This window comes from Caretta caretta, chromosome 10 (assembly GCF_965140235.1).
Source record: "Caretta caretta isolate rCarCar2 chromosome 10, rCarCar1.hap1, whole genome shotgun sequence".
NCBI lineage: Eukaryota > Metazoa > Chordata > Testudines > Cheloniidae > Caretta > Caretta caretta.
In genome coordinates, this window is record NC_134215.1 from 8,983,352 (window position 1) to 9,009,629 (window position 26,278).

Genomic DNA, 26,278 nt, shown 5'->3' on the forward strand with positions numbered 1-26,278 from the left:
GGAAGGGGATAATTGTCCTCTAGCTTCTTTCAATCCATGTCCTCTTCAGTGTGGATAGAGCTAACCCTGGACTGTTACACCATTCAGAATTGGGTGGCATCAGAGTGGGGGTTAGTGTGGGGTTTCTGGAGGGAAGAAAAAGAGGATGTATTTAGAATGGAAAGCCCTGACTTGAATGTTTGTAGGGGGAGTGTGATGTATCCGTGAAGGTTTGATCAGTGTCTGATAATCTGTCCTGCATGGAGTCTCCCATGTTAAACACCTGTCTCAAAAGTGTCTCTCAGAACCACCTGTGATCAGACACAGTGGGGATGTAAACTCCAACAATCAAAAATGCCACTCAGCTACTGGGAGAGAGTTGTCCTCTAGCTGAGCGCCAGAACATGATCCTTGGAAGTCTGTATAAATGAGCAGGAAGCAATGCAGTGACCTGGCATTGCCTGGAGAAGGAGACGTTTAGAAGTGGACATGACTGGTTAAAATCCAATGGGAACGATCTTTTTTTTTTTTTTCCCCCTTCCATCTTTATCCCCTTGTATCTTTAAGTGCTTTGGAAAGATAACGTGCCACACACCACACAGCTTGTTATTCGCGTCTTTGAAAAGCCCCAACCTGTCTGGAAGCTGTGCTGAACTCAACCGTGAGGATAGCCTGCTGGAGGTGCAAGCTTTGGGTCATGTGTTTGCAGGTAGAGTTATGAAACCAGCGCAGCAGCATTGCAGGTTGGGAAACCTGCTTGTCTTCAAGCAGACTGGGTGGGGCTGTTCATGGCTGAGGCAGGCATGAGCAGAACCCCTCCCAGCCTTTCCCAGGCAGAAGCTGCTGCTGTTCTGGCAATGAAGGGTGCCAGGCGGCAGTGCAGCAATTGTTTGACACAGGAAGTGGTTATGAGGTGTGAAACAGACGCGGAGACAGCACTAGGAGACTCCCCCATGATATCTGCTACCTCGGGGAGAACTTAAGTGACACTGACATCAATATATAGGAGAAAGAAAGCAGCCGCTTGATTTACATGAAAAAGACACTTTATTTTCTGTTTCTTTTAAGCAATTTATGACCAGCATAGGTGCACTGTTTTAAAATTTAAAAAAAGTCTTTAAAAAAAAAACGCTTTAATTTCTTTGTACTTAATTTACCTCAGCTGACAAGTCTCCCAAGTGCCTTTGAGCCCAGGCAGTTGTACCGTTGCCAGGGGAGATGTGTCTCTGCAAATATCAGTCGTCTTGATCTAAACTCAACATCTTACAGAAAAAGAAGCAAGCAGAACTGGAATAAGAGAGTGAGGCTGGCGGTGCTGCAACTGGCCTTTCCCCACAGGCTCTGTCACTTGATCTTGAGATCCTTCAGTGCGGACTCCAGGCTCTACAAGGAAAACAGCACAGATTTCTAACAAACACTTTTCTCCGAGTGTGTGAGAGCACAGTGAATGAATAAACACGTCTGGGCAGCCTGGCCATTGCAAATTCGGGGACTGGCTCACTCGGCCAGAGTGCCAGCACAAGCCATGGAAATATGCCTGCTTCCTGCAGCAGACTCCTTGCCTCTCAACCAGCACCTCTCTAATGCAGGGCCCGCTGTACCCTCATCTCGTAAGCCTTGTCTACACATGCAAGATGCACTCCTTTAGCTGTATGGCTAGAGTTAGTGTTGCAACACCACCCGCTACTGTGGACTCAGTCATAGCGGTATAACGGATTCCATATGGGAAGTGGACTAAGCCACATTTCTGTAGAACATCTTCCTACCACTAAGGGTGTGATTTAGTGTGGACACACCGAAACTGCAAAAACTGGATGTAGACCAGGGATTTCAAACTCGAGTCACCACCAGGGCCACATGAGGACTAGAATGTTGGCCCAAGGGCCGCATTACTGACATCTTTTCATACATAGGTACAAAAGCCCCACCCCACCCCTTCCATGAGGCCCTGCCCCTGCCCCACCTCTTCCCAGCCCCCATTCCAACCCCTTCCCAAAATACCTGCCCCGCCTCCTCCCCTGTGCGTGCGGCTCTCCGCTCCTCCCCTCTGCCTCCTGGAAAGCGCTAAGTGCTGCCAAACAGCTGTTTGATGGCAGGAAGCACCTGGAGGTAGGCAGAGGAGCGGGGATGTGGCATGCTGGGGGGAGGGGAGCTTGGTGGCCTGCAGGAAATAACTCTTGGAGGGGGCATGGGGAGTTTGGTGGGCCGCAGGAAATAACCCCGCATGCCACGTGTTTGAGACCTCTGATGTAGACCATGGCCTGTATTTGTTTTATGCTGCGGGGGGCATAGCTAGACATTGTGTCCATCTATGTAAAAATAGAGGCTAGCATGCATTTAGCATTCCCCAACCACCCCATCCCCCCCACCCCCCCTCACACCAAGAGGAGAAATCATGGCATGCTCTTCTGTGGTGCTTTGCATTTACAGCTCTCCATTGCTCCAAAGGGCTGTTCAAGTCACCTGTCTGTCAGAGCCAGTTGGGTGTGTTCATTTCTTTTGCAGGATCCTCTAATCAGCAGGGCTAGTGTCATGTTCTAAATTTCCCTTTGATCAGGCTGAATTTTAAAAATACCATCCCAGGAATATTCCTCACTAGCCTGGAGAACTATCTGGGTAGGTCAAATCATGGACAGAGTGTCCCCGCAGAATGTTACTAGCTGTGCTGGAATGGGTGGAGTCGCACCAGATGAGAGCCAGAGGCGAGGTGGCATTCATTCTGATGCATGTCTGATCCCATTCCAAGCAGCGTTTATTACACAATGACTCAATCGTTCGTGCTCATGTGAGAATGGCTGTGATGGGCACAGCGCCGGCGTGGAACACTCCCTCTGGCCTGTTGAATAGCTTTCAACAGAAGAAAAGGTTGAAAAGCTGATCCATGTTGTGGGGTATGAAGGCGAGGAAATAGCCTCCTGTGACCATAGATCCTCCTGGAGCTAGCCAATGGCAGCAGAGAATGGCACATTGGCAGGGGCAATAACAATTAGTAGCTATATGCCTGCACCAGCAAACAGCTAGCGTTCAGTGCCATCAGCTCCTAGCACTGCTTTGGGGAACCACGCGGTGGCTTTGTGAGTCTGGGTAGTGCAGTGTTAGGTAAAGGGTATGTGCTCTCAGTACCAGGACTGGCCTGCAAGCAGCGTTCCGTGCTGAGCCGTAGTTCCCAGGCATTTGGGTGTCACAGAACTGCAAATCAGTGGGATGCTGACATGAAATGGAACCTTTTGTTACAATATAACGTCTCCCGAGCACCTTCAAACAGAGAGAACCCAGCTTCCTTCTTGCTGTCTAGCCTTGTAATCAGGCAAAAGGCTGCTGAGCTAAGTCCTTCTGGGTAGTGTGAATTTTGTTACCTGCTGCTAATCAGCAGCCAAATGCTGCCAACAGGTGTAATAAAAGCAACGAGAAAGCGCAATCAGGGCAGAGATTAGCTTTACAAACAGCCTAATAATTGTGGTTAAACAACACGCGGCTCCCAAAGAAGTAATCTGAAATGTCTGTGGAGGTTTCCCCTGCTCTTTGGGTCTTTCATGCCAACAGTTTGAAAATAATCCCGCTAAATAAAAACGCTGCTTGTTTAAGGGCTCAGAGTTGGCCTGGGAGAGGGAGAGTTAGGCCAACGCCAGGTGCGCCTGAGAATCCCACCCACGGTGATTGCAGAAATGCCACTATCCGGAGCCAGCAATATGCTCGTGTAGAAGGGCTGCGGGGCCGCGTGCCGTTTTCTTTTGCAGCTGGCCGCAGTGCAGGCACTGATGCTACTAGTTCTGCGAGCAGGGCCTGGCCCTCAGGCTGTGATCTGAGGTGACCCAAGGAAGCCCCAAAACTTGCAAACACCTCTCCGGTCCCTGCTGGGATTGTGTACCTTGATATCCCAGATGCTCAGCCCCCCGTCCATTCCTGTGGTGCAGAACTGGGAGCACTTGGCTTTGCCACCGGCAATCACGGAAATCTGGCTGGAGAGCAGAGACAGACACTGGAAAGTCAGCTGGCATTTGGCTTCTCTGGCCTCGACATTTGATAGTCTTTCGAAGCTGGCGTGTTCGACTCAGGAATTTATTAAGCTCTGGCGTTATTTTAACACCTACCACCTTTCCATGCCTGCCACATGGGAAGGTTGGCTCCAACAGGAGAGCTTTGCCCAAATTTCTGTATCGTGCAACCCAACTCACCACCTTCAGTTGTGAAGGCCACCAGCAGGGGCTCTCCCAGCTAACAAGGCAAGTGGGCTCCAGCAAGGGGAGGCAGGTTGTCTTGGCAGAATGGCCAGGGAGATGCTCCTGCAGAGCAAGCCTCCGCTTTTGGCCTCCTACAGTACAAGCCTCCACTTTAGCCACTCCCATGCTATCGTGGTCAGAACTGAAGTGAGGAGGCAGCTCTGGAGTTTGGGTTTGGCAGGACTTAGCTCCATCCCTGACCCTGTCTCCAGGACTAACGTGCAGCAGGGTCTTCTGGTGCCCCACCCGCCACTTACCTGATGCTGTTCTTGTGCAGTGTTTCCAGGATGACGTTGTTGGTCTCAGTGCTGGCTTTCTTATCCAGGTTCTGGAAGCGCTCGCGAGCGGTCAGGCCACGCTGGGAGCTCTGCTTGGGGACGTCCAGCTTCCCACCAAAGGTCAGCGAGCCCTGGCTCTCATCGTAGGTGAAGAGCATCGGGTAGCAGTCGTGGCCCTGGGGAAAGACCAACAGTGTGTTCTGCTCAATGCTGCCAGACACCAGAGCAGCCACTCAGCTTCCCAGCGCGAGCCACAGACTTACCGCGGCCACCAGGCTGTTCTCGGTAATGAAGGTGACAGCTAGGAGTGGCAGAGTTTCTACAGACAACGAGGCGACGCTAGGTGGGGAGAGGAAGCCAAGAGCGGTTAGCACCTCTGAGCAGCCTTCTGGCTTCACATCATATCCTCCTTGGAACCACTAGGGAACGTAACAGGCACCCCAGATTTCCTGAGCGCGAGCAGTGAGCCAGACTGCATCCAGGTTTAGCCGGCCCTTCCTCGGGCGGAGCCCATCCTGGTCTCCAGCACCACAGGGTGAGCAATGGAAAGGGGCCAATTTAGCGGGGAGATAGAAGCGTGGTCCCCTCCTTGCCCTGGCAGCCTGGCAGGGCAGGATCTGGCTGGGTTGGTACGTGGCTGGGAGAGGGGCAGGAGATGGCGTTGGATGCAGTGTGTTGGATTCAGGCTTCGCATGCTGCCCTAGGCTATTTGCGAGTGTCCAGCTGCTGCCACTTTTTGCCCCCAGAGGTGGCTGCAGCACCAGCAGAGAAGCAAGAGAGGCTAGAACTGCAGATGGCTCAGCAATCAGCCCCGGTGCTAGCAACCCACCCTGCTCATTCCCAGACCTCTGCTACAGAGCCCCATGCCCCCTGACAGTTGATCAGCGCATGGGGCAGAGCCAGGCTTTCAGCCTTGGGTCTGAAATACCCAATCCCCGGCCGCTTCAGCTTCCAGACTACCTGCAGCCAGCTCAGCCCTTCACCCGGCCTTAAATTGCAGTCCCACGCTCGTAAACAGTGAGGTTCTCCCTGCTCTGTGCAGACAAGGGCTTCTCCCACGAGCTGGGGTTTGCCCCGCTGTGCGTCCAGCCAGCCGCACTGGAGATGCAGGTGTCCTGGCTGCAGCTGGCACATCCTGCTCAGTTAAAGAAACCAGTCCCACTTACGCCGTTTTCTTGTTGGCGTCCCAGAGGCATACGGTGCTGTCGTGGCCGACCCACGCCACGCGGTTGCCGCTCTCAGCGAAGCAGATGCTGTGGACCCAGCCACAGCTGCTGCTCGACTCAAACATCAGCTCCCCAAAGGGCATCTTGGAGCCCCACGGTGTGGGGGACGGCCTCTCCTCCACTTCCTTAATGTAGGCCGAGAAAATCCTATGGGGAGCCGAAGCACAGATCTGGGCTGCTGGATGAATGGTGCTGGTAGCCCGAGAAGCAGCAGCGTCCAGCAGCCTGGGCCCTGGCTGAGGAGTTGGGCGCCCAGGTTTGTAATCCTGGCTGGTGTGACCTTGAGCAAGTCCCTTGGCCCTCTCTGTGCCCCTGGGACGAACGGTGAGCTCCAGAGAAGAGCTGAGCATTGTTAGAACCCAGAAGGGGGAGTTTTCTCTCCCCCCCCCGCCCCCCCGACAGGCCTCACTCATTCCTGATCCGGGCCCAGCTGTGTTAAGAAGGGCCACAGGTGACGGAGCTTTTGCCAGGGAGCTGAGCCACATCACTAATGAGACACCCCCAGGGTGGGGAACAACAAAGGGGAAGGTCCCTAATGGATGCTTAAGGCAAGCACTGATACCAAGATCCCACCTGCTTTATCATCAGCCAGGGAGGCAATGCTGCCACGTGGAGACTCCCCTCACGCATCCCGGGTCCTGAATGACACTCCCAGCCCTGGAGGGCCCAGTCCTGCCTAGATCTGGCAAACCCAACCTCTCGGCTGCTGCCTGGATCTTTATTTTAGTCCCATGATCGTCCCTTGTTACTCTCACGCGAGAGGCTTTGCTGTTTGCCCAGTGGACGTTTCTGGTTCTGAAGAGCCAGCGATGGCCCTGAGCTGCACAGCTAGGATCCAATCCAGGGTCAGGGCTTCCCCAAAGCTTGGGGCTCTCTGATCTAGGGCCCACTTCTAGTCAGAAATAAACAGGGGAGGAGGGTGACATCCGCTTTCCCTGAGGAAAGTGACGGGTCACAGCAAAGGGAGAGGCAGTTCTGTGCAAGCCCTAACCCCAGCGGGGTCATCATCCAAACCCCAACACGGCCCCATTTCTAACCTTGGAGGGCCAAAGAGCACATCAGTCCAGACAGGGTGAGGGTGCCCCACTAGAAAGCAGGCTTCCTGTTCCTTTCCAGAACCCCCTGTTCCTTACCATCCCCGGGGCTCAGTGTTTCCTCAAGGACTCTTAATTCACCTGCATTTGAAGTCACAGGCGCCGGCAGCCAGCAGAACATTATTGGGGTGCCAGTCCAGGCTGAGGACAGTCGAGCGAATGGGCTTCTTGATGTGCTTGCAAACCCACCTAGGGCACAAGACAAGCAGGTAGCACGGTGCCTGACTCAGCGGCAGGGCAGAGGCGCCCTACCCCCTTGGAGCACGGTCCTCCAGGGCTCCAAAGGGCCAGGACTCACCAGTCGTTCTCCTGCTCGAAATAGCAGATGGAGATGACCCTGGAGCCGCTGCCCACAGCAAACTTGTTCTCCTTGGGGGACCACTTCACGCAGCGGGCGGCGCGGTTGATCCTCAGGATAACCAGGGTGGGTTTCCAGACGTTGCCCTTCAGGGTCCACACGTAGGCGTTCCGGTCCGTCCCACAGGTCACGATGCGATTGCTATCGGGGGCCCAGTCGATGCCTGAAACGCAGAGAGCCGTGTGGGTAGGGCAGGGGCGGGGACGGGGAATGCTGAGGGAGGGCAGCCTTTGCCGGAGGGCAGCCTAGATGATGTAATGGTTCCTTCTGGCCTGAAGATCTATGACTGTGCTCCCAAACTCCTTTCTCCCCAGCTCTTCGAGCCCCTCCCCAGTCACCACATTCACAGCTGGGCTTAAGGGGCCTCAGGGGTACGGGTGTTTAGGCCTGACCCAAAGCCCTGGCTCCATTACCGGCATCAGTTTACTGCCCCCTGGAAAGCTGGCTAGACAAAACCAACAAAATGGCCAGCAGGGGGCACCCTTGCCCTTTCCTTCCCCCTCTGCTGCCAGCCTCCACTTCCAAAATTCCCCCCTCCCCCGCCCTGCCCCTTTCACTCGTGCCATTTCATGTTCAGTGCTCCAGGCTGCCAAGCTGGATGTGGGGTTCCTGCTACAGAGCCACGACCTCCTAGAACGACTCAGCTAGGCAGCCTGTCAAACGACAGATCTTTGGGGGCGGGAAGCTGCAAGCGTATTCATTTTGAGGAAGTAGGATCAATCCCCTCCCGAGAAGGCCTACCAGGGGGAGGACAGGGCTGGATGCTGTTCCAGTTGGAGAGTGTTGATGCCACTCCAAGCCTCTGTCTCTCCCCGTCCTTGCAGTGACAGCGTGTTGAGGTCCTGAACTCCAAGGTGCTGCCACCTGACAGTCCCTGCCCCAGATCAGCTTTAATGATGGCTTAAAGCCATCTCTCCTGTTAGCTGCAACTCCCCTCTCAATTTAAACCTTGGGGAGGTCCTTTCAGCTGCTTCTGCCCTCAGCTGGCTAACAGCAAAAGCTTAGATTTCCACTGTTCCTTTCACAAGATCCCGCACTGCTTAACAATTTATATAAATTCCTTCACTCACCCCTGAAATGCGGCCACCTCTGGGTGGAACATAGCAGCTGTTTGACAGCATACAGCAACACAACCGTTCAGTACAGGGAGTGAAGAATGAGACCAATGGGGAATTCAGCCAGTACATGAACTGTTGTGGAAAGTGCCCCGGGATCTTAATGACCCCGGGTCAGGATCTCCTCTGAAAGACAGCGCAGCGCCCCCCACCCCACCACCACGCTGGGACTCTGGGCTCAGTACTGACGAGGGGAAGCACACCACCTGCTGAGGCATACGCCACAATCTCCGGCAGCACGGCTGTGTTCCATGGATGGCTCCCGTCCAAGGGCTGATCCAGCCCAACCCTGCTTAGTTAGCAAGATGACCAAGTGCAACCTGAGGGGTTCTGGCTGCAGGTGGGACAAGCTTCCAAGGCCACCCGTCCCCCCCCCACTGCAGATACACGCGCGTCCTTCTGAGCACATTGCCGAGCAGGGAGCCCTCCCAGTCGCCGGGGATCTGTCTCCTCCAGCCCCGTCGCTCGCATGCGGCTGTGTCTAGGGGCAGTGTTGCCTGGCTGCTCTCAGAGAAGGGGGACCCTTGGCCCAATGAGGCGTTGTCTCACCTGTCACCTGCCCGTTGTGCTCCTTCAGCTCATGGACCTTGTTCCACTTTTCCCCAGCTTTCTTGTAGATGTGGACCTCGTGGTTGTTGGGGCAGATGGCAAGCTCTGTGGAACAGTAACGGCGGTTACGTGACCAGCCGCCGGGGGGGGGCGCGGCAGGGGGCGCGAGGGGTTAAGTACTGCAGCTGGGTTCCAATGAAAAGCCGGATGCGCATGACTACGGCAAGTGGCTATTCAGGCCAAGCTCATGGTGAGAAAGGCCAGTCTCAAGCTTCAGGGTGTTCACTTGTGGCCCACAAGGGTCAGGCAGGAAAGCCTCTACCCTGACTAGTGCCAGGGGCTGGGAGGTTGGCTAGGCAACAGCTGCCAGCTGCAGCCGGAGGCCGAAAACCAGAGCCAATGGAACAGTTGTACACTTCAAAGGGGCTCGCTCTGAGCAACCCCAGTCCCCAGCCGTTCCTCGTTCAACCTTCCACTGCTGGTACCTTCCCCGGGGCTGCCTGCTCTGTGACCCTGAGTCTGGAGCCGGAGCCCAGCTTGTAGCGGATACTGAGTTCGCTGTTGTGAGAAAGCTCCTGAAAGCCACATCCCCCTTGCCTTGTGATGAGGGGCTGGGGTGGGGGTCGCTGTGTACAGTGACAAAGAGAGGTGCTAGGAGAGAATTGATGCCGACTCCGGGGGTGCTCCAGCCCTGGCACACCCACAGGGAAAAATGATGGGTGCTCAGCACCCACTGGCAGCCCCTCTAGCAGCTCCTCCCTCACCCCTCAGCGCCTCCCACCCGCGGGCAGGCCCCACCAATCAGGGCCTCCCCTTCCCTCCCAGTGCCTCCTGCCCGCCGCGGATCAGCTGTTTCGTGGGGTGCAGGAAGCGAAGGGGAGGAGCGAGGACAGGGCACGCTAGGGTTGGGGGGGGGAACAGGGGCAGGAAGAGGTGGGGGGGGCGGGGGCTTGGAGGAAGGAGCAGATTGGGGGTGGAGCCTGGGGCGGAGCGGGAAAGTCGGCGCCTGCGTGCTGTTGAACCTGGCACTAGCATGTGGTGGGCAGGGGCCTCTACACAGGAAGGTGGAGGTTTTAAAAGGGACACGAAGGGGAGCCTGAGGCCTTGTTCAAGCATAGCTTAGATCTTTCCCGTTGCTAAGGCCCCAAGTATCTGAGGGCAGTAGCACAAGGGGAAGAGGCAGCTGGGTGAAGCTAGGTGAGACCTAGTGCTGGAGGGGAGCAGCTGAATGTGGATTGTCCTAGCTGAGCGCCTCTGACCCAGCCCATCTATGCCCCAGTCTGCTACCACTGTGCAGCCCCCAGCGTTGATTTTCAGCTCCGAGTTAAACTGGCAAGTGGGAAGAAGGTTCCACCCACCACCAGAAGAGGCCCCGCCCACCACCAGAAGAGGCTCCGCCCACATCGGGCGAGCCGTTCTGCTGGGAGGTTCCCTTTGGAATGCCAGCTGTCTAGGGGTGGCCCCCTGTGCCCACCCCATCCTGCCTACAGCCAGCCGCATGGCCTATTTCCCCCTGCCCCCTACAGAAAGTGCTTTTTGTTCTGGTGAGCCACTCCGTGCTCACTGCAGCCCTTTTATGCCCTCCACCCCGGGGCGCCACGGCTGGGGAGACAGTGTCACTCACCATGAATCGCCCTGGGACTCTGCCAACAGGCCACAAAGGCAGCTCAGATTGTCTTGAAATGTATTTATCTGTGTTACTAACAGTAACAGTCTGTTCCCTCCAACCTCAATTCTGCCCACGGCTGCACCATGGGGGCTGGGCCCCTTGGAACGCAGCACATATGGCGCGCCTGGCTCCAAGTAAACGGGGCTGCACAATCCTCTCTCTAAGCTGGCTGCACCAGGCTGAGCCTCCTCCTACATGACCCCAATCTCCTGCTAGGGAGACATGGAGTGGGAGCCTGCTGGAACATCTCCCAGATGTGTTCCCCACTTGCTTCTGGGCATTATCTCTCTGTACGAACTGCTTCAGAGACAGGACAAAAGCAAACTCTGGGATCTGCCCCCCCCCCCCCTCCACCAGACTTGCTGGGTGTTTGGAACTGGGACTTGGACTTTGCAAATGGCCCCCTCTCTCTGTTAGGGTCCCGGATTTGAAAACCCCTCTGCCGAGTTTAAGGCGCTCAGAACCTGGATGAACATTGTATCTCTTCTTTCTGACAAACAGCACGACTAGGTCATAGGCCCAGCCCAGTGTGTCCTTGCACTTGGCAAAGTCATATGCGAGGGGTCTCCACAGACTGCACATCTGGGGGGAGCTGGTGGCTGGGGAGAACACGGGAAGCAGTCTTGTGAGCCAGCCCTGAAGGGACGCCAGCGTGGCCAGCTCTGCACTCTGCGCTCTGGGGCTGGGTCCTGGGAAAAGGGACCTTTACCAGTGCAGCATGTTCCATCCATACCAGGGGCCAGTTCTGCTAACTCAGTTATATCAGCGTAACCTGTTTTCACCCCCTGGTGCTAGGGCACATGGAGGAGAGGGGATCTGTATGCTTACGGGTTCTGTCCTTATTCCAGGAGTGGCAGCTGATTGGTTCAAGCACGAAGCTGTGGTAGGCCATGGCTTTTCAGCTGGAATGAAAGTGAAAAAGCACAGATGTAATAGCCAGGTTACAAGACGGCCCTTGTCAGCCACATCTAAAGGAAATAGCCACCAAAGGATCAAGCCACTGCAAGGGCAGTAAACTGGAATCTGCTCACTGGTCACCCAATCATTGCCTGACTCGGCAGATTCATGGTGATTCTCACATTGGTGTTCAATGACAACTGAAACCAAAGGCCAGTTCCTCAGTTGGTGTAAATCTGCATAGCTCCATTGTCTTCAATTGGCTTTCATAGAACCACAGAAATGTAATGCTGGAAGGGACCGTGAGAGGTCATCTAGTCCGGCCCACTCCAGTGAGGTAGGCCAAGTACACCTAGACCAATGTTGGCCAACCTGTTCTTAAAATCTCCAAGGACAGAGATCCCACAGTCCCCCTTGGAACTCTATTCCAGAGCGTAATTATCCTAACAGACACGTTTCCCTAATAGCTCATCTACATCTCCCTGGCTGCAGATTAAGATGATGACTTCTTGTCCTGCTTTCAGTGGAGATGAAGAACAATCGATGACAGTCCTCGTTACAACAGCCCTTCACATATTGGAAGCCTGTTACTAGGTTGCCTTTTAGTCTTCTTTTCTCAAGACTAAACGAACCAAATTTTTAAAATCTTTCTTGATAGGGCAGGTTGCCTAAACCTTTTGTCATTTGTGTTGCTCTTGTGAAAGTAGAATGAATTATATTGAAATTATCGGTTTCAGAGTAACAGCCGTGTTAGTCTGTATTCGCAAAAAGAAAAGGAGGACTTGTGGCACCTTAGAGACTAACCAATTTATTTGAGCATGAGCTTTCGTGAGCTACAGCTCACTTCATCGGATGCATACCGTGGAAACTGCAGTAGACTTTATATACACACAGAGATCATGAAACAATACCTCCTCCCACCCCACTGTCCTGCTGGTAATAGCTTATCTAAAGTGATCATCAAGTTGGGCCATTTCCAGCACAAATCCAGGTTTTCTCACCCTCCACCCCCCACACACAAACTCACTATCCTGCTGGTAATAGCTCATCCAAAGTGACCACTCTCCCTACAATGTGCATGATAATCAAGGTGGGCCAATTCCAGCACAAATCCAGGTTTTCTCACCCCCCCACCCCCATACACACACAAATTCACTCTCCTGCTGGTAATAGCTCATCCAAAGTGACCACTCTCCCTACAATGTGCATGGTAATCAAGGTGGGCCATGTCCAGCACAAATCCAGGCTTTCCCCCCTCCCTTTTTTTTATTTTTTCCCGGGGACACACACACACACACACAAACTCACTCTCCTGCTGGTAATAGCTCATCCAAACTGACCACTCTCCAAGTTTAAATCCAAGTTTAACCAGAACATCTGGGGGGGGGGGGGGGGGTTGGAAAAAACAAGTGGAAATAGGCTACCTTGCATAATGACTTAGCCAGTCCCAGTCTCTATTTAAGCCTAAATTAATAGTATCCAATTTGCAAATGAATTCCAATTCAGCAGTTTCTCGCTGGAGTCTGTTGTTGATTTGTGCTCTGCTTTCTTTTCAGTCCCGGTTCACCCTGACTCCCAGTTCCTGTTTGCCTTTTCTTACAAGGGGCAACAGTACACATGGACCACACTGCCCCAGGGGTATACTGAAAGCCCATCATATTTTTCCCAAGCATTAGCCCGAGACCTTGCTGACCTTGTTTTCCCGTCCAGGTCCACACTAGTCCAATATGTAGATGATCTACTCCTCTGTTCCCCTTCAATGTCTGCCTCTGAAACTGACTCTTTAGTGCTCCTTACTGCCCTAGCAAATAAGGGTCACAAAGCTTCTCGCTCTAAACTACAACTCTGTCACGCTTCTGTCACATACCTTGGCTTTCTCCTCTCCCAGGATTCCCGTGCACTTTCTCCCACCCGCGTCCAAGCTATCCTTAGCTTTCCCCGACCCCGCTCCCCACGCCAGGTCCGGAAGTTTTTCGGCATGGCTGGATTTTGCAGACAATGGATTCCCCAATATGCCTCCCTTGCAAAACCTCTCCAGGAACTCACTCAATTCTCTGTGCCTGATCCCGTGCCGTGGCCCCCTGAGCCCAATTCTGCCTTTGTTTCCCTCAAACAGGGTTTGGCTTCTGCCCCTGCCTTAGGGCTGCCTGACCATTCTAAGCCTTTTACCCTTTTCTGCCACGAACAATCTGGGTGTGCACTTGGAGTTCTCACTCAGATGCACAGAGAAAAGAACCGCCCAGTGGCTTATTTCTCTGCCACTTTAGACCCTGTTGCCCAAGGCTTACCCCCCTGCCTGCATGCTGTGGCTTCTGCAGCACTCCTGGTCGAAATGTCTGATTCCCTTGTTCTCTGCTCGCCTCTTACCCTCCTGGTCCCTCGCTGACCTTACCCTGCTCCAAGACTGCCCCAGAAACCGAGAGAGAATCCTGGGTTGCCCAAGGCTGCTCTCTACATCCCGATTCCTTTTGGCGCTCGCCTACTGGCACCTTTGTAGCCCCCTTTTCACTCTACCCATCTCTGGCCGCCCTGCTACACGTGTTTCGCATGTCGGAAAGGAGGGGATGGTCTCTGCTGTAACAAAGACAGGATGGGCCCCCCCCCCCCCCCCATTTTAGCTCTTTTGCAGCCCGCCACTGTGCAGCCTGTACCATTTGCCAAAGCCATAATATTTACAGGTAAACCTGTAAAAGCGGCCCAGGGGTTCTGGGGCCTGCCTCAAGCACCGTTCTTGCACAAATGCCTAAGTGTCAACAATATGAATTGATATTGGTTACGGTATGTTTATTCTCCGGTTGGATTGAAGCCGTTCCTTGTCGCAAGGCTGACTCACAGTCTGTTGCCAAATGTTTGTTAAATCATATTATGCCTGCCAAGGGAATTCCTGCTACTCTGTCCAGTGATCGGGGTACACATTTTACTGGACAACTTGTTCAACACCTGGACCGTATATTGCACATCAAACACCTGCTGCACCGTCCCTACCACCCACAGCATGCAGGTGCAGTTGAAAGACGAAATGGTGTACTTAAGAATAAGCGTGCTAAGATTTGTGACTCTCCAGGATTAAGCTGGCCAGTAGCCTTACCATTAGCCCTTATGGACATGAGATCCACTCCATCCCAAAGGCATAAATTAAGTCCCTTTGAAATTGTTATGGGACGCCCTATGCGAGCTATGATGACCATTACTCCCGTTCCAGATTTGAACTTGACTCACAGTGCGCTCCTTCAGTATTGCAAGGGACTAATGCAAGCTGTAAGTCACTTCCATTCACAGGTTCGAGCTGCCTGGCCCACGGAGCCCACCTCCGACGCTTGCCACAACCTCGAGCCAGGTGATTGGGTCTACGTACGGCGCCATCATCGAAGGCACGCCTTGGAGCCCCGGTGGAAGGGTTCTCATCAGGTACTGCTTACCACACAGACGGCTGTTAAACTATCTGGCATCGCAGCATGGATACATGCTTCACAGTGTAAGAAGGCACCATCCCCAGAGAACCAATCATCACCTCAGGACAACGCAGAGTCAATTTTGACTCCAGAAGAAGACACAGAGGAACAGTCTGCAATATCTTACCATCTACGCTCTCGTAAGGGTTGCCAGAAGCAGACGACGAACAAAAAAAAGCAGTAGCGAGCCTAGCGCCTACTGCCTGGTGGGCGTAAAACCGTGACTGCGGTTCCCTCCGTTGAGGTTGTCAGAACCAGAAGAGTCTTGCCTCCAACACGCGCCTCGGCCTGTTCCTCGGCTGCTGGTATCTTACGGTCTGGGGAGACCACGATGACAATTCTTTTATCCAGCAGCAGGTGTGGATAGCTCAGACCCTTCATATTTCTAATTGCTGGGTCTGCAGCCACATCCCAGCCCACTCTCAAACTGGTGTTCCTGTCCTGGCTATCCCACTCAAGTCCCCAGACCTCACTGGAGGGCCTCGTCCGTTTAACAAAATATGGAACAGCAGTGATACTTGGGAAGCGGTGGGAATAAATGCATCTAAATGGATAAATGTGGTGGAGGGAAAAGGTCATTGGTGTTGGGTGTGTAATGGGACAGGGCTGGATCTGGGGAAAAGCCGTTGCCTTCAGCATATTGTGGCCAATGGTGTATGGGATTATTCAAACAAAACTAAAAAGTGGCAGGCCGGGTATGGAGATATGAATTTTTTTCTCAACCTGGGATCAAACAGAGAAATCACTCATGTTCCCCCTACAGTAACCTTAGTGAAAACAATACAATCTTTCAATGTCATGCAAATAACACCACTCCTCGTAAGGAGAATTACCCTGTACCCTTTGGGGGATACTACTCCTCCTTTGCAAACACCTATATGACAAATGGGTGCAACCAACCCTTCCTGGCCTTAATAGGCCATCACTGGGTGTGTGGGACCAGAGCTTATACCGCACTACCAGCTAATTGGTCAGGAATCTGTTATCCTGCCCGACTCTTCCCACAATTCCGAGTGCTAGGAACCTTCCCTCGAGAACGCCTCCGCAATTTCAGGCGAAAAAGAAGGGACTTAACAGATGCTCAATGGTATGTAAATAACGTAAGCCCCTTAACCTGGGAAGAGGCCATTGGCGGTTCCTTAATACCATTAGGGGGCGTAATACACCATGCAAAAAGGCTCCTAAGGTTACAAGCAGTAGTTGAAATAATGACAAATGAAACCGGAGAAAGTTTAAGAGCCCTGGCCAAAGAAACAGGGGCAATCCGACAGATGGCCCTCCAAAACCGTCAGGCATTGGACATAGTGCTGGTGGCAAAAGGAGGGACTTGTGCTCTCACTGGAAAAGACTGCTGTATGTATATACCAGACAACACCAATGAGGTAACAGATCGTGCTAGCCACTTAAAACAAATCGCATATCTTCCCCACGAAGAGCCAAGTTCTTTATGGAAGTGGCTAAGTAACCTTTTCAATTTCTCTGGCATAGGAAACTGGTTGTTTCAGGGAGCCCTAACTCTCCTGTTTGGAATCCTAATAATTTTTGTATGTTTTCAGTTACTTTCCTGTTGTATCCAAAATTGTGTCAGGCATGCTACACAGATAGCTGCCCCAAACCAGAGTGCTAATTTGATGATTTTAAATATCACTGATGAACAAAGAGATAAAGAATGATTGATATGTGGAACCCAGTCATTGTTGGTCATCGTGTAGCTTGACCAAAAGGAGGGATTGTGAAAGTAGAATGAATTATATTGAAATTATAATTCATTAAAGAAATGGTACTTGAAGGGTTTGTTGAAATATAGTTGTCAGGAAGAGAAACATTAAGGAGTGTGAGACAATGGGTCCTCAAACTAATTAACTTAGAGCTCCTACTGAGCTAGGAGGTTGGTAAACGTTAGTATGCAAATAAGATATGTATGTATATTTGTCAGTTTCTGCTTTCTTTTGTCTCTTATGTTAAATTGGCTTTAGCTTAGCTGTATAAATAAGTTATCTTGAGCCTCAGAGAGGGGCTCACATCTGGGTGCATTAGGAAAGCGCTTTGCTAATAAACAGCGTGGTCTGACAAATTATGTGAGTCCTGAATCTGACTTTGACACTCTCCTCTGGACTCTCTCCAGTTTCTTCACATCTTTCTGAAAGCATGATGCCCACAATTGGACACAGTATGACAGCTCCTGTTCGGGAGCACTCCTGCCTTGCCAGTCATTCCCCATTTTATATTTGTGCGTTTTATTTTTACTTTTGAACTGTAGTACTTTGCACTTTTCTCTGTTGAATTTCAGATTTGATTTTGGACCAGTTCCACTAATCATGACCTGTGTAGTTGTTTGGGCCACTAGGAACTAAGATGAGGACCCACCAATTCATTGTTAACCTAAGGCTGGATTTGAACCCAGATTTCCAACCGATGAAAAGCCAGTAAGTCACACACTCCTCTCTCTTTGGCCAGCCCTTTCTGGTCAGTAGCCCCAAGCATTTCTTAAGACGGTCTGATTCTCACAAGTCAGCGCTGGAATGCATTACTAATTTAGTCTGGTAAATTACTCCCCTTATGCCTTTGGCTTATGCCTTGGTGGAGGGAGATTCGTGGTGCAAAATGAGAAGAGACTAGGCTAGGGCCTCATGGTCCATCCCACAGGGTGGACGCGGCGCTCTTGCAATGATATTACCATTCAGTCGAGCCTTATTGCTGGAAGCACACAGTGAGGCCCTCCCAGTTCCCTTTGCAAGTCTCCCTGGAATGGCCCTTTGGCAGCAACCTGTCACAGTCAGGGCCTTTAAAGGAAGCAAAAAGGTCCTGATAACCTTAAAAAACAGGAAGCTGGCTCAGAATGTTAAGGGACTTTCTAATCACTCATGAACCTTCTTGGCGCTGGTTCCTGCTCCAGAAGCAAACAGACTCAGCACATAAGCACATGCTGGGGTTTTACAGGAGGGGATTGGAGCAGGCTCAACACAAAGTCACTTGTGATCTCAATCCGGTTTTGTGGCTAGTCTGATGCTCTCATAGAAATCAGCTGTATTGTATAGGGGCCGCAATCAGGGCAGTGCATTGCTCCTTGCTGTGCAGACACATACCTAGGACAGTCCCTGACTGTCCACCCAAAGCTCGCAGTGTAGGGTGGATAAAGTCAAGATGCAACAAGTGGAAGGAGATAAAAAGGGGGAGGATGCGGTGACAGTCAAATGGACGCATTAGGCAGGATTTCTGGTTTCTGTAATGTCTATAAACATCAGGGAAGCTCTCAGCATTTGGGGCAGAGGAGATAAGAATTGGGCAGAAAAGCCAGGATCAAAAACACTTGGAACAGCTCCATCCAAATGGACACATTTGTTCTTGGTTTATAGCTACACCCGGTTTATGGGAAAGTCTGCTGTACTGATGCAGAGGTGCAGGAAATCATTCTGTTCCATGGCCTCTTAATCCAGGTGACTGGCACATAACTATCTGTCAGCAGATCATATCAGTAGTGCCATTCAGTCCACTTCACATGGACGGTCCTGACTGGCCCCTTAATGAAGGGGAGGTGACCTATCTGGTGCTGATTCACATGCACCAAGCCCAGAATTGGGGTTCCTTGCAGATGAATGAAGTGCAAAATTCTTCAAGTTCGTAGTGTCAGAGAGGAACTGCTGCTTGCCTTGCCAGCCTCCCTTCTTCCTGGCCAGGACCTTCAGTGTGATCTCAGAGAGCCACTAACCTCCATCAGCTGGAGCACAGAGCAACTGGCTGTGCTAACCCCTCCCCATCCTTGTGCCTTAGACCCCTCCTTCACATGCCTGTCACATTCCTCAGATGCCCCAGCTGCAAGCAGCAGAACGTAGCAGCAGCAGGCCTGGGAATTAAGTGCACTGGGAACAGCCTGCCCCATCTGGGAGTCCTCATGGACGCCTCCGTGCTGAGGAGACTATCTGTGGCTGGGAATCTTCTCTTTCCCATGGCTCAGGTTTCTTCCTGACTTTCGCCCTCAAAGCCACAAGCAGTTGGACACGGTCACCTACTGGGGGCCGTGTCCCCACTAAGTCTCCATGGGGGCAGGGGGTGAATTCAGTGCTGGGTTGACTGCCCTAGAGAGGCCAGTCCTCCATTTATTTATAGAAGGGGGACAGCCGGGCAGCTTCAGACTTCGTGCAAATCTCCCCTAACGTTGCCCCAGCCCAGCCCAGCCCAGACGAGATCAGACACCTGGAGGGAATGGTACCAAGACAGGGAGCATCAAGCCGCTCACAGCCAAGGAACAAATAGGAGCGGAGAAGAGTTTTCTGTCACTACCAACCGTGATTAGATTCAAGCTGGCGCCCGAGTGGTGAAATGCTCCGTGTCCCCATCCCCTGAGCCAGGCAGTCCCCCATAGATCACCTTCCAGTTCACTATTCCCAATCACTGGTGCTAGAATCATGTGATCCATTCCCACCAACACCGCCCTGAACGGAGCAGCGGGCTGTACCAGTTACCCCCGGCTGCCCTATAAGGATGCATTTTATGGCTAGATTGGAGGCATTCCAGTATTAAAGAGGCTGACCTCAGATCAAATGTTTGTCATGCTGAATCAGACCAGTGGCCCATCTAGCCTGGCTTCCTGCCTCCAGCTGGGTCCACTGCAGGATGTTGCAAAAGAACGAACCATTGTCTGGCTGCTGGGAGGTGCCTCTCTGAGATGCAGTCAGCCAAGTCTCAGACCTGGTAGCTCTTGTAGATGTGCTTGTTCGAGCTTTGTCTAATGGTTGGCATTGCCCATGCAACACACGGCGTCATTCTGTCTGCAGTCACTATGCTGCGTGCTTTAGTCCAGCTTCCGATTTAGTCAATACAAATGCCACCGGTTTTACTCTGGCTCATGCTCAGCTGTTGCGCTGAACATCCCAAAACACAGCAGAGGCTGTGGCTAAAAGGCTCAGGGGCTGGCACGCATGTGCCTCAAGATGCTTCCATTCCAAAATCAACCAAGATCAAAATTCTCTTAGCAAAATCAACCATGATCGTCTTAACAAGTTGCTCCCAAGTCAGAGAACCTTTTAAATGAGAAGTCATCCTCTTCTTCTGGAAACTATCTTGCCGACACTGTATAACAGTGTGCAATCTCTCAGCCTACTTGGTTGCTTCATCTTAGTTGCCTCACTTTGGTTCCTCTGTGAGTTCCTTCCTCTTTAGAAACATCTCAACTCTTATGGTTAAAACGTTCCTTTCTCTTCGCCTCTCCTCAGCAATCAATCTACATTTTTATTAAGAGCAAGCTGGCTGTTCAACCCCAGTGTAGATCATGAGTAATATCTTCCACTAGCTTAGCTCACCGCTGGCTTTTGCCAGTGTACAGAATTCATAATGAAAGAACCACTGTTCTGCTTCTTGAAATACTCAGTGTTGGAGTGGGAGGGGTTATTTTTACAGTTGTTGTTTTTTTTTAATTAACCTACCCTTGACTTTAAACAGGCCTCGGCCAACTCTATGGAAGGAACCGGAACCATCGGATAAGCAACAGACTCCTGTTTGCTGAGCTGGGCTGCACTCAGAGGTAATTTGAACCCAGAAGTCAATTTCATGAGGAGTCCTCAGAAATTGCCACGGTTCTCTGCGCCAGCCTTGGACAGGACAGACAGGATGTTAATTGCAGCGTTTGCTGCTTGTTATTATTGGAGGCAAAAAAGCATTGCCCACTTTTTGGCAGCTGTGAATGCTAAGGAGGGCGGAACGTCTCTAATAACAGATTCCAGCCTCCCTGTGAAGAGCAAGAGAAACAGGGCCCCACTCACAGGAATTAGCAAAACCCAATGCCTAATTGTTTGAGTCCCAGCAAAGCTCAGATCCACAGCACATAATGTGCCATCTACCCATGCTTCAAACAGCTGTGACATCCAGCCACACCCTCCAAGGAATTGCTCATGAGAATATCTGGAGATGGTGGAGGACATAGGACTTACTACAGCGGATCAAACCAATGATCCTACTAACCCTGTTGCAAGCAGTGCTGCAGGCTGGATGATTTGCACACAGCTGTAAAACCCGTAATAAATCTAAGTGCACAATGCCAGCTGTGACCGATCTGGCAGTTTCCTGCACTGTCCTTCACAAACCTTATTGAATTAAGCTTAAGTAGCTTTGGAGGCCGTTGTATTAAAAATGCAAAGGTTCTGCCTTATTGCGAGATTGTACGTATCATCTGCAAGGGGGAAACGTGACCAGTGTCAACCCTGGGTAGTGTTATGAGCATCAAAGGACGATGCTATAATCCCATCAAAGTGTCAATGAGGTTACACTGGGGATTCGTTTGACCCAATGAGAACCAGACAGACCCTAGATTTCAGTGATCACCACTCAGTGCTGCTGCTGTCCTGAAACCTGCCACAGCTCATCCCATTTGCACTGCTGCCGTGAGATGCACAGGAAGCAAGCAGGCTTCTGCGCTGGGTGCTTAAGGAGGCCGGTCTGAATAAAACTGGCTGCAAATAGGGGCCTGGGCCCAGCTCCTCAAAGCTATTTAGGTGCTTAACTCCCATTGCAAGCAGGGCAATTTTTGAGGAGCTGGTCCTGGCTGCTAATGTTAGGGAAAGCTTGGAGCAGAAAACATGAAGTTGCTAACCAGAAGTAAGCAGCTGACCTTGCTTCAGGAGAGATGGGTTTGGGGGAAGGGTGCATTTACTGCGTCTCTGTCATTTTTAACAGTGAGCTGCAAAGGAGAAAAGGGGAGCTGTGTCCCCGTTCCCTTCTTTTTGATGCATCAAGACAGCCTGAAAGGTTTAAAATAATATCAGGAGGGGGGAAGTTTTGTTTAATTTTGCCTTGGGAATATCCAGTTCTGCCTTCCCTCTTTTGCAGGAGGACTCGTTGGCTGCCTTCCTCACCCTCCCTCGAAGGCGCTGGAGGCTGCATGGTTAAAAATGGAGACGCTTTGCTGCCAGCTGCCTGCACCCAAGCGTTTTAAGCAATCTGAATAATAATCACTTCCCCTCCAAGGTTAGGTTTCACTTGCCTGGCATCTGATTTCACAGCCCCACTATTTGTTTTCCGGGCAGACTATACAAGAGCTGAAGTTGTAATGCAAGGACAAAGCGGGACAGAGGTTAATAAAACAAGCTTTCTGGTCTCCTTTATGCACAATAAAGAACCAAAAAAGGGTCCGGAAAAATTCCACTCCCCTTTGCTCGTCACCTTTCATTCTATACTAACATTCACTCCAACAGCCGGTCCCATTCACCTCCTGAATCTGCTGGCTGCACATCGCCGCCCTGGAACGATCAGACACCTGCTCTCTCAAGTAAAACAAAGGCAAGTTTGAGGATCTTTGTCTGCCTGAGACAGATGAGTTGATCCCCAGCGCTGATATGGCTTAGAATAAGATAACTTCCTCTCGTTTCACTCCTTTTCTGCCCAGGCTCAAGGCCTCACCAATGAAGACAAAGGCTGGGGGAAGTAACTGAATGTTTGATCCAGAGCTGGGCAATTTCTCTTCCCCCGCCCCAAGCTAAGGAAGTTGCCCAAAAGGAAAGGCCTTGATAGCAAATGTTGTGGCGAGTGCTGAATTAGGTCAGAAAGGGGCAAAATGCTGGATCAGCCTCTCTGCTATAACTGCCTCCCCTAGTGAAAACGCTCAGCAGGAAATTGTATTTAGCACATGCAGCTTAATATAGTCGTCCTCCCCGCCCCCGCCCTGAGCCAGGCAGGGCATCCGTGTTAACCCCTGCCCCGCTGGACGGTCAATCAGGGGGGCTCTATTGCTAGACTAGGCAGAATCAGTGTTCCCTTGGGAGTCCAGCAATGCTCCTCTGACCCTTTCCAGTGGGAGGTGGGGCGAGGCAAGCTAACATGCTCTGCACTAAGGTGACCAGCCAGCAAGTGTGAAAGATCAGGACAGGAGGTGGGGAGTAACAGACACCTACATCAGACAAAGCCCCAAATATCGGGACTGTCCCTATACAGTCGGGACGTCTGATCACCCTGCTCTGCACAGGGGTTAAGATTGCATCTCCACTGTCCTGCTTCAGCCTGGGGAGAGAGAGACCCAGAGCAGGGACGGGAGCAAGTCAGGCCACTGTCCCAGCCCCCTATTACTGACCGTGCCCTCGGGCCTCAACGGTCAATCCCATCAACTCCAGCAACAGCTGCAGGGAGGGGGAGGATCCGCTCCCTAAATTGTGGGGGTGGGCGCCCTGCTCTCTCCTTTCCTCCTCTCCAGCCAACTCGGCGGGGTGCCACTGTGTGACTCAGGGGCCTGCGACCCATCGATTTCCCCTGGGATTCAGGCTTGGCCTTGTCATTGTGGCGAAGTGCCCGTCACCCCCCCCTCCCTCCCAGGAGAGGGAGCCAGCGGCAGCCCATTGCTGAGGGTGACAACGGCTGCTCGCCAGGGTTTTCTCTTCCTTCTTCCAAATGCACCGATTTCACTGACAGCGCCTTCCCCCCGCCCCGGGCGGCCGGAGATCACCAGAGCCGAGGCAGTTCCTCTCCGCTAGACTGGGAGGAGCTCTCTGTCTGCCTGCTGCTGCGAGGTCTCTGCCCCGCGAGCAAATCCTGATGGTTTCGGCGATAAGCCCCGAATCCAAGAGCGGAGCATCCAGCAGATCAGCGCCCCGTTCGGAGCTCCCAGGAGGGCACTTCCCTCTTCGCTTGCCCGCGCGGTGACGCAGGAATCTGCGCAGGATCTGTCCCTTTGGCTGGGAAGAGAGCACCCCTAGGTGGTTCGAGGCATATGTGCCAAGAGCCACCTTCGCCTCGAGTGTCAATGTCAGGGCTAGAGGGGGAAAATCAAGGAGGGGAAGGCGCAGAGGCCCTGACTCTCCTCTCACTCCCACCGGTGTAACGCAGAAGTAACTCTCCTGAAGGGAGCCGTGTAAGCGAGGGGAGAGTCAGACCCAGCGGGCACACAGAGGGGATCTCTGGGGAGGGATCTGGGAACAGCAGCAGGGCTAACGGGGCTGTGGTCCAGCACACCGTTTCCACTAATTTCTGCAGTCTCCCCGCTCAGGGATCTGTTCCAAATCCCTGGAGCTGTCAGGCCTCCTAGGGGGGGGAAAAATGCTACAATGGAAAAGAAACATTTAAGAAAGAGAAAAAAAAAAAAAAAAAAAAGCCAACAGCTCTTTGGCCCTATTGATTCAAAGGGGAAGGGGACGTTCATTCCAGTCCCAGCGCCGTTTCGTAGCTCTGGATCTGTTCTGCTCAAGTAAAAGGAACAAAGATTTTTCTTTTGGTGGCACACTCCGGGGTTAAACACACAGCCAGTAACTCCGCTAGGAGAAGAGGTTCCTCCCGTTCCCGTGGTAAAAGAGAAGACACTCCGGCCAACTTACCGAGAAGAGAAGCTGAGGAAAGCAGGGTGAAAATCTCTCTCTCCAAAGCGGGTTAGCTAGTTCATGGACTCTGGGCAGTCGACACGAACTGCTGCTGAGCCAGCCCCGAATGAAAGGCAGGAGTTGAGTTCTCGCTCTGAAGTAGCCTGACTTCCCTTTTCCTCTCTGAGAAATGTAACCACTTCCTTGCGTGGGCGGGTGGGGACTGCAGAAAGCTGCACAGGCTGCCTCCAGCTGAAGCAGCCGCTGCAGCAGGCTTGGGTTGTCTGCCCGAGCCCTGGCTCAGGGCTCCAGGCCTGGGTGCAAGGCTCCGGAGCCAACAGCTGGAAGTGCCAGGGCCTGGAAAGAGCTTCCCTCGCTTCAGCTCGGCAGATGCCCTTGGGGCTCAGGGGAGCGCGGCTGTGTTCAGCGATCCACGTTCGCATCTGGCCCAGAAACCTGGCAGATTCGAGGTGTCTGGGCTCGAGAGGAGCCTTGGCTGTGAAAGGCCAAAGGGAAGGGGCAGAGACAGGTGACTGCAACAGAGAAAGTTCCTGCTCTGCTCCCCAGTTTGACAGTTTCATAGCTGGAAGGGACAGGCTGGTGGCCCAATCCTGGACTTCCTGATGCCCGGGAGTAACAGCATTTACACCTTTCAGAGTAGCAGCCATGTTAGTCTGTATTCGCAAAAAGAAAAGGAGGGCTTGTGGCACCTTAGAGACTAACCAATTTATTTGAGCATAAGCATTTACACCTGAGATCAGCAGGGCAGTTACTCGCAGAAGCACGTGCAGGATCAGACCCAAAGCATCCTCATTAATGACAGAGAATAGCCACCCTCTTTTTCTTCTGAGCAAAATATTTACTGCTTTCCCTGTTCTGGCAAGCCAGCTTCCCGGCATGGCACGGTGACACGGGTTTCATGGTGGGCTCAGTCAGGCTAGCAGAGCCCAACTCCCCCACGCTCCCAGGAGTAACCGCAGGGAGATCAATGGGGCGACGCCACAGAACAGCTGGTGCATGAGATCGGAATCCAGCCCTTGGAGGGCAATGCTGCACCAGCTCATCGCAGCGTTAAAGGGGAGCTGCAACGTCTGCTAACCCAAGCCGATGTTATGATTCAGGATCCTGAGCAGATTGTGGGGCAGATTGATCCCTGGGCCAGTTCAGAGCCTGGCACGGGGACAGAGAGGAGACGGCTTGCACCTCGGCAAGCCCCGCAGTGCTGGGGCCCAGTTCAGCCCTGCAGAGCTAGTTAGGGCAGCACGGAGCATCCCTGACTTCCAGTCCAGCTGCCACAACCCTACAGACCTGGTGGCCCCTTGGGGAAGGAGCAGGCCCTTGGCCTGCTCTGGAACAGCCCCATGCTGGGGGGTGAGGTGTTCTCTAGCAGTTCCTTGTGCTCTCTTGATGGCTCCTGTGGGCCAGTGTCGCTGGTTGAACGCGGCCACAGTGCAGGAGGGAATCCCCCCTCCCTCTATATAAATAACATCTTAAAAGCAAAGTAATTGAGAACTATGTCCTCTGGCTCCCACTTGCCAAGACCTCCACCCCCTGAGTGTGCCAGGAACACAGCCCTCACACAGCTTTAGACAGTGACAGCACCAACCCAGGGATGCCTGGGCTCAGCTTTTCAGTTCTCCTCTAGATTTGGAGCATGGGATTATTTGACGTTATTTCTGCCTCCTTCAAGGGACGTTATCAACGGTCTTGCAACTGGCCAGGCTGTCCCTTTAAAGATACTTGTGGCCTGGGCTCAGCTAGCCCTGTTCCCAGCCCCCTTTAGAGAGTATGTCCGGAAGGTGTTTGAAAATTCCATTAACAACGGGGGTGGGGGAGGGTCTGTAATCGTTCCCCCCCCTCCCCGTGTCACTTTAGCAAGGAAGAAACCGTGACTGTGACTATACACAACTGTGGTCAAATGCCCACAGTAAACAAGCTGACTAATAGAGAGATTTTTGCTACTACATCCATGCAGCTGCAGTAACCTTAGGTGTCACTTGAAGGTAGAGACAGTTTAAGGCTTCTAGATAAAAACTCACCACCAGAAGTCGGTCCAGTAAAAGATATTACCTGACCCACCTTGTCCCGCTATATCCTGGGACCAATAAGGCTACATTACACTGCCTAAACCCAGGATTGTCATATTGATGGGATCCTTTTAATCCC

General features: G+C 52.4%; 1 protein-coding gene across 1 annotated transcript; it reads right to left on the minus strand.

Annotated features, from left to right (window-relative positions):
• Positions 1-1,007: 1,007 nt before the first annotated feature.
• On the minus strand, positions 1,008-24,279 carry ARPC1B (actin related protein 2/3 complex subunit 1B). The gene is made up of 10 exons (XM_048867840.2): positions 24,131-24,279; positions 11,317-11,390; positions 8,820-8,924; positions 7,096-7,318; positions 6,879-6,986; positions 5,644-5,850; positions 4,741-4,816; positions 4,457-4,653; positions 3,848-3,938; positions 1,008-1,362 (listed from the first exon to the last, which is right to left on the minus strand). Exons 2-10 carry the CDS (start codon positions 11,378-11,380, stop codon positions 1,324-1,326), a joined length of 1,110 nt encoding a protein of 369 aa, XP_048723797.1. The 5' UTR covers positions 11,381-11,390; positions 24,131-24,279; the 3' UTR covers positions 1,008-1,323.
• Positions 24,280-26,278: the final 1,999 nt, after the last annotated feature.